At 35.8% G+C, this 8,955-nt stretch overlaps 1 protein-coding gene across 1 annotated transcript in view; it reads right to left on the bottom strand.

Moving 5' to 3' along the window:
- Window positions 1-4,834: 4,834 nt before the first annotated feature.
- Window positions 4,835-8,955, bottom strand: part of LOC143237849 (rhomboid-related protein 2-like) — a 161,715-nt gene continuing 157,594 nt past the window's right edge. Inside the window, exon 10 of the mRNA XM_076477523.1 lies at window positions 4,835-8,271. Coding sequence (XP_076333638.1) covers window positions 8,039-8,271 — 233 coding nt within the window. The 3' untranslated portion in view covers window positions 4,835-8,038. The remainder of the gene's footprint in view (window positions 8,272-8,955) is intronic.

Below are 8,955 nucleotides of genomic sequence, written 5' to 3'. Positions count from 1 at the left end.
AAATAGTGAGACTGACCGTTACATTATAACGCCCCCACGGCAGAAAGGGTGAGCATGTTTAGTGTAACGCGAATTCGAACCCGCGACCCTGAGATTACGAGTCGAATGCTTTAACCACCAAGCCATGCCGGGCCAACTCATAGTAATGTTTAATAATTTTCTTTTCTTATACTGTTTGTACTATAGCCCTCCTGTAGATGGCACTAGTAGTCTGTAATCTTTTGAACGTTCTATTTTATTTTGCGATAGTCTACTTAATGCTCTAAATGAAAATAAATGCTATTTACCTTTTAATAAAACATTCCACCTGCTAATTGGAAAGTCGATGTTAAATATCAGATCTTCTGTTAACCATGTTTAGGGTTAGATGATGAATTAACACTAATTACTGCAAAATAATAGAGCAATCGAAAATAAAAACGTGTTGATTCAGTATTTTAAAAATACAATAATACTCAGTCTGACCGATAATCCAGATGTCATGACGAATATAATGTATCACTTAGATTTAAATATGAGAAGAAAACAATGGAATGAAAAGAATTAGAATAGTCAGGTAACGTGTTAATGTTCCTACCCTTTCATTTGTAAATCTTGTTCACGTTTGCACGTAGATTGTGAGAAGTTAAACAAAAGACTTCATTTAGTTAACTAGATAATATGTATATACAGTACTGTGCAAAAATGTTAGTACAAAAGAATGTTTTGTCATTCTTTCCATTTTATGAACTAATTCTTCCATGTCATCAAATAATGTAAACTTCAACGCTATGGTAATGCTTCACTGATTCATGTTGACGACTGAACGATCTAGGGTGAGAATACTTATACCAAGAGCACATCATGAGGGGTCTGCTGAAATGAACATACAGATCAGATTTAGGGTTTGAAATAACTGTCATGGTATTCCACGTAGTGTCTTAACTGTATAGAAAGAAGCTAGCAAGGAGTTGGCATATGGTACCGGTATATACCAGAAGAATTCAATTTTATAGCACTCCACAAATAAACCTTGATAAAAACATGTATATTAAGTTATGTTGTCATATCTCGGCCCAAAACGTGTAGAGAATTGTCAGTGAAACAGAGATTTCGTATAAAAGCTTTGTGTTATGCTGCTTGGACTTTCTGACAAATTACTGCCGGCTTGAAATGCTTTCCAAATACTGTTAAGTACACTTTAGATTGTGAGACCGAGACAGGTAAGTTTGAAAATAGGAAAGGAAGAGGCAGAACATCTGAACTCAATGATACTGATGTTAAGTATCTTTGTTTATGAGGTTTTCGGGACAGAAGGAAGACTGTCACTGATCTCAACATGAGATAAACAATCAGGTACTAAATGACAGAAAAGCGTCCAGATCTACAGTATCAGGAATACTTAATGACAATGGAATATTTGGTTATACAACAGTTAAAAACCTTTACTTCTATCGCGAAATATTATCAAGAGACTGAAATTTGTTACAAAAGTACAAAAACTGGAATGCTGATGATTAAACAACGGACAGATGAGTCCAATTTTGAAATATTTGATTCAGAGAGTAGATTGTACGTCCGGCATAAGAAAGGTGAAAGATATTTACCTCAATGCATAATACTCACCTTAAAGCATGAAGGAGGCAGTGTGATGGTTTGAGAATGCTTTTTCTGTTGATACGACAGGAGATATTTACTAAACAGATGGAATAATGGACCAGTACAAATACCATCAGATACTGATCCATCATGGTATATCAAGTGGTGTCCTTATTATCGGTAAAGGATTCTACTACCAAGAAGATAATGAGTCCAATTTTATAATCCTTGAAGTGAGTCCTCTGTAGATGAAGATAATAAAAATAGGTATGATGCAAAAATATAACATATTCTTGAAATCCCGTATAAACATAGGCGCACTGTGATGAATGAAAGACACCACATTTTATACAAACCCGTGAAAAACACACAAAAAAAACACGAAAATAAACTGTGGCGGCACCTATTGGGAATAAAAGGAGTAGTAAATTTCATTTCCTCAATAATAAATTATGAGCTGGACAAGGCTTAGGAATTAACAAGTTTGGCTGTGCATCAGAAGTATAGGCTCAATCTGCGATATGCCTCTGGATATGCACCGTACTTTCAGTCGTAGAGTCGTTACGACTATGAAAGTCAATTATCCAAAATAATCGATTGAATGGTGACTACTGTTTACTTGCTACCGTTCTTCAAGTCAGCAGTTTTTCCATTTATCGTATAAAAAATAAAATGGTAGTGAACTTGCACAGTTCAAAAGTTTCTTGTAAAACAAAGAATACTGGCACCTCAGACAAGTACCAGTTGTGATTAAAAGAGGCCGTTTTTCACTTAGCGATGTACTTATAATTGTCTGTTTTTGAATTTCGCGCAAAGCTAATCGAGAGCCATCTGCGCTAGTCGTCCCTAATTTAGCAGTGTAAGGCTAAAGGGAAGGCAGCTAGTCATCATCACCCATCGCTAACTCTTGGGCTACTCTTTTACCAACGAATAGTGGGATTGACCGTAACATTATAACGCTCTCACGGATGAAAGGGTGAGCATGTTTGATGTGATGAGGATTAGAACCCGCGACCCTCAGATTGCGAGTCGCACGCCTTAACATACTTGGCCATGCTTACTGCTTTCCGCACCAGTGTTAAAGAGAAAAGATTACTGGATGCAACAAGAACGCAATTTCGAGTATAATAGAAACAGCCGAAAATTACACTCATTTCTTCAATTTATCAACAACATACGTATATATAAATATATAAAACAATAACTTTGAGATCTCTCCAACAATGAATATGAGTTATATACGAGAAACAGGAAGCGCATTCGAAGTTAACTTTATATGGATGCTTTACTAAACCTTTTAACAACCGGTTTCCTGACGTAACTTTCCACTTCTGGTAGGTCGAAATTAATTATAACACAAAATCCTGTACTTGTAAGCCTTATTCATAAATAAAAGTACAAGCAGGATCCAACTTCTGTTAACTAACTGTATTCATAATTGTGTCCAAAAATTTTATTTCATGTTTATTAGAAATACGCCATTAAAATATTTAATATGTCTATGAACAATAACATCTCTATGTACAGCCTGTCTCCCAGTGGTACGTCTGAGGACTTATACTGCTAGAAACCGAGTTTCGATACCCGTCGAGTTCGGATCTCCGTCACACCAAACATACTTGTCCTTTCAGCCGTAGGAGCGTTATAATATTGCGGCCATTGGTAAAAGAGTAGCCCAAGAGTTGGCAGTGATGACTAGATGCCTTCTCTCTAGTATTACACTGCTAAATTAGGGACAGCTCTAGCGCAGATAGCCCTCGTGTAGCTTTGTGTTTAACAAAAAAAACATCGTTTACAGTGCTGTCTTGTATTTAAAGCGTCATCACACATAACGTCATCTCCACGAATGATTAAACTACTTGTCCATGACAGGTATTTGTAAAAGTATATTCCGTTCTACTTGTAAGTTAAAAACTAGAAAACGTTTTATTTTAATAAAACACTCGTTTATTTTTAATTTCGCGCAAAGTTACGCGAGAGCTATTTGCGCTAACCGTTCCTAACTCAGCAGTGTTAGACTAGAGAGAATTAAGCTAGTCATCACAACCCACCGCCAACTTTTGGGATACTCTTTTACCAACGAATAGTGGGATTGACCGTCACATTATAACGTCCCCACGGCTGAAAGAGCGAGCATGTTTAGTGTGACGGGGATTCGTTTTACACTGCTAAATTAGGGACAGCTAGCGCAAATAGCTCTCGTGTAGCTTTGATCGAAATTTAAAACAAACCGATCATTGTGATACCTGACGTTGCAGAGAACGTGGGTAGAGGTAGTGTCCTCAGAAAACAATTTTGAAAATGACAATCCTGATTAGATACAATTCACAATTTGTAATTCAACTAAAAGTGAACGATGAATACCGAACAAATGTGACAAAAAATCCTGTGTTTAGATATTACAGAATCTTAAAGGCATATTTTTGTAGCAGGATATTAAAACACGTCGTTGATTGAATGTATTTAGAAGCAGACTCTATATCAGTGGTTGTGAACCATTTTTCGTTCGCAGATCACCTATCTGTTGTTTTCTCGTCGAACCACGTCGCTCTCTATACAATAAACTGCAATCTTTCCACGGACCACATCAAGTAAGTTTGAACTGCAGCTTTAGAACGAGTCTCCTTATAAAACTTTCTAACAATGCATTCTAATGATATTAAAAAGTTTATGTACATAAGTCAAAGACGTAATAAACGTGCTAGGAAATTCTGACAGTTAATGATGCAATAATGGTATGCGCAGGTTATTCAGAAATTTTCAAAATTATCATGAAATTAAACAGTTTTCATAAATTCAAGGTAACTAAAACTAACACTAGACGGCGTGTGTAATAACTCTAATAGTTGCTTTTTTTTTTAATTTCGCGCAAAGCTACACGACGACTATCTGTGCTAGCCGTCCCTAATTTAGCAGTGTAAGGCTAAAAGGAAGGCAGCTAGTCATCACCACCCACCACCAACTCTTGAGCTACTCTTTTACCAACAAATAGTGGGATTGACTGTGACATTATAACGCCCCCACGGCTGAGAAGGCAAGCATGTTTGGTGCGACCGGGATTCGAACCCGTGACCCTCAGATTACGAGTCTAACGTCTTAACTTGGCCATGCCGGGCCTTCTAATAATTGCAATAATTCATAGCATGTAGCAGCAATCTCGGACTAATACACCAAATTTAATCATAACAGGGCTTGTTTCTGATAAATCTCCAGAACAGTGCGTGAAAAGCGAGTGTAGAATAAACAACCTAAGCTTAAATTGTATATAACATATGTTTTAATATAACTGGTTAAAACGACATTGTGTTTACAATCCATCAAATCGTTCAACATTACAGCATATTTTGTACAGAAAAGATATACAGAGAAATAAATAACCAAGTTTTTATACACTCTTTGCAATAAAACATACTTTTTTTGTACACATTAACTGCTGAAATGACACAAACAATAAACTGGATGAAATCTCTTTATTGTGACACAAACAATAAACTGGATGATATCTTTACTGTGACGCAACAATAAAGTGGATGAAACCTTTATTGTGACACAACAATAAACTCGGTAAAATCTTTGTTGTGACAACAATAAACTGGATGAAATCTTTATTCTAACACAACAATAAAATGGATGAAATGTTTATTGTAACACTTGGAATGGCGAGGCTTAACTGAGAGGCATCCTCAAGCACAGGTATCACACTAGAAACTGCACCAACCATTTGAAAACAACAAAAATACCTTTAATGTTTAAATAGATAATCCAAAAGAAGGAAAAGACTTGTTTACCCAATTTGTTAAAAAATATGTTTTAATTAATTATTATTCTTCACATAATCTTTGACAATTAATTATGTAACTTTTTGCCAAATCCTAACTTACAGATAAAATTACTTATGAAATTCATAGTTAGTATGAAATTGATCTCGGAGGTTGTGAATAGTTAAAACCCAGTGAAGCCTGACTCTGAGGAGTCTCGAAATGCATATGTCTTGTGAAGGAATGATATGACCTGAGTTATGAGATTTGAAGGCTCGAACTCGAATCAGCTCTTGGTAACTGACGTTTTCAACTCTCTTCAATTGATATCAATGTAAAAAAACTAATTATTACATGGTTAAACAGTGCCACAAATATCTTTTTGGTTTTTTTAAATAAAACTTTCCCCAGCAAGTCGTTTTCACATAAAATCCTTTTTGTTAAACTTGTGACTAGTTTCTGTAATATAACCACATATTTTTTTTCAAAATTTCTATTATAACGTTTCCCAAGCATAATAGACAAAAATCAACATTTTTATTTCAAACGCTAAGTTACGAAATTGAGTATACCTTAATTTTTTAGGACTAATTAGGTTCTGGTAAAATTACATTTTTAAAAGTCAAATCTTGTACGGTCTCCCGCTGGTACAGCGGTAAATCTACGAATATACAACGCTATAAATCAGGGGTTCGATTTCCCTCGGTGGATTCAGCAGATAGCCCGATGTGGCTTTGCTATACGAAAACGCAAATCTTGTACGCAGTTATTCTTAAGCAAAAGTGGTATGTGTTACTTAGATTTGCTTGCGAAAATATTGTATCAAGACATTTTTCGAAATTAAACTAGAAAGTATAAAAAAATAAATATGTTTTAAGTGATTCCTGGTTAGAGAAGTTTACGATGCAAGAAATAAAAATACTCCCCCCGGATCAAGTTATTAAGTAATTAGAGATTTATTGTATATACAGTAACAACAAGGAATCAGTTAACATATGTGGTTAGTCAGACGAACATGTAGCCATCGGCTACCGGAACTTGATTTGTCAGATAAAGTTGTAGCTATCGGTTGTACAAGTCTTATCATCCAAACCATTATTTGGCAACAGTTAGTGCATATATGTGTTCGCTTATAGCTGATGAACTGCTAGACTAATTATTACCGAACCTAGATATCTCCACCTGTCCCTCCCTGTGAGTGAATTAGTGAGGTCGGCTTACCGTTCTGAACCTTCTCCCTGTCAAGTCAACCCTGTCGCCCATTCTTACATAACACCCCTCACTCCGTAAATAATATTGACTTCATTCAAATAGTAATACATGATTGGTTAGGCTCATTTTGTATGGTTCAGAATGGCAAGCCTTGCACAATATAACTGCCAACAAAAACAAGACCTTTTCTCGCATTCAACGTTCGTCAGTTACCAAGATACTAGTTAGTTTATCTATAAAGAAGCGTAGTGTTTAGCCCCATTATTTTGAATGGAATGACTTGATGAATTTTATATTTGTAAGTTTTGATTTAATTAAAAGGGTCTCACCAAATGTTGAGAAACCCTCATTGAATGTTAGGTCAGAGGAAATGAGCTGCACTTGGTTCATGTGTGTGTATATATATATATACTCTCTGCACATGATCTAATATTAACATCTTAAATACTTAAATAAACAAAAGAACAAATAAATAATATCGACCGTGCTCTTTTAGTCGTTCCTTAGCGGATTCCAGTCTCAAATTGTTCTAAAAAGATAATATACTAACAAATATCAGGGTGCAATCCAACACACTGAAAATATAACACTGAACATTTGACATGTCATATATCTATATAAATGTAAACACGCATAAAAAACTTCGTTATTCCTCGCTGTATTAAATACAACGATGTAAGCTTATTGAGTTAATTGCTTGCAGGTGGTTATTTAAGATCAACTGAATGTGACCGTCCGAAAAAACAAACAAACAACAACCTGTAGTAATCATAAGTTATTCACCAAATGATAACCATTTAAAGGAAGGTTTACCCGCGATAAAACTAATGCAACCTTGAATTCATTTCTTGAACTAGAACCGGTAATCTGTACAGAAGAAAATCTGAAAGGTTATCATACAATTCTTAAGAAGACAGCGAAATAAATGTAATTCTAAAATCAACCACTAGATGACGCAACACTTTGGTCGTACAGATTTGCTGAAATAAATCACAAGAAAAGAAAATTATTTTTCCTTTTGCATGAAATGTTTAAAATGAGGTGAGTACGAACGATATCAGATTAACTACAATTTGGTGGATACAGGCTAGTGAGTTAAAAACAATTTTTATGAGTCGTATTATATAAATAAGTACTTAGACAATTCAACAGTTCTCAGTGGTTTACTTTCTATTTTTCTTCAGACCACATACCATTACCACCGAAGATATACATTTCACCGGGAACTGTCTTGGCATTCTATCCTCAAATAGTGAATATCATAACCACGCATGGCTTAACAAAGTCAAACCTCTTAAGCGTGATCAACTATTCACAAATCCCATTCATGAGACACCTTCCGTGGACTTCTCTTCATTTCTCACGTTTTGTACAGCATTAATACAAACTCTCTCTTGTTCACACTTATACGTACACAAGCTAACAAGAAACAGAGGAAGGTTTAGGGACACGTGGAAGTGCTAACGTGAACGTGTTACCTTTTCATGTTGTCAGTAGTTAAAAACATTAAAAAGTAACGCAAATAATGTACAGGCGGCGTACACTCCTAATGCCACCCACCACAGTAAGTGTTCGTGCAATTTCTGCTCGAAGTTCTTTAAAACAAGAAGACCTATTGTGAGACCTGCTAAAGCACCCGTGAGATGTGCCACATAAGACACCGGAGGACCTTGTTGTTCTGCTGCGTAGCGACCGTAGATGGCGAACCCCACGTCGGCACTGGCTGTGGAGAAAGACGAGAAACCTAAATTAAAACTCCGAGAGTAAACTAAAAACACGACTACTAAAACTACAGAAAACGCAATTCTTTCACGGGTTCAACTCTCGAGAAAAACGTTTACTGAAGCAAGATAAGCAGATAAATTATCTTTCTGACATCCGGGTGACTTTTATAAATACACAAACATTTATTTCAACTGAGGTTATTCGGGTTTCCAGCTATATTTAGCGCTTCTCTTGGGTTTTCTTCTCCTCTGGATGAGATAAACTGTACCAATGAACGTGAGCTTAAAAGTATTTATATTTCTGTAATTGTTGGAATCATATATTTACATATAATTTAGTTTCATATATTTTAGTGGATATTGAGGGCTGCCGACTACTATATAAGTGAACTTTCTCAGTCGCCAAAAAGACGCCGTCAAAAATAAGATAAAATCATGCTGTTGTTTTTTTGTTAAACACAAAGCTACACAATAATCTATCTGTGCTGTATCCACCGGAGTTATCGAAACCCAGTATTTAGCGCTATAATATAAGCCTCCAAGCTTACCACTTTGCCATTGGTGGGCATGACAGAGTCGGTTTTGTTTAATTTGAATTTCGCGCAAAGCTACTCGAGGGCTATCTAAGCAAGCCACCCTAATTTAACAGTGTAAGACTAGCGGAAAGGCAGACAGTCACACCA

The sequence above is a fragment of the Tachypleus tridentatus genome, chromosome 13 (assembly GCF_004210375.1).
Source record: "Tachypleus tridentatus isolate NWPU-2018 chromosome 13, ASM421037v1, whole genome shotgun sequence".
NCBI lineage: Eukaryota > Metazoa > Arthropoda > Merostomata > Xiphosura > Limulidae > Tachypleus > Tachypleus tridentatus.
This window is presented reverse-complemented; position numbering and strand designations above follow the sequence as displayed.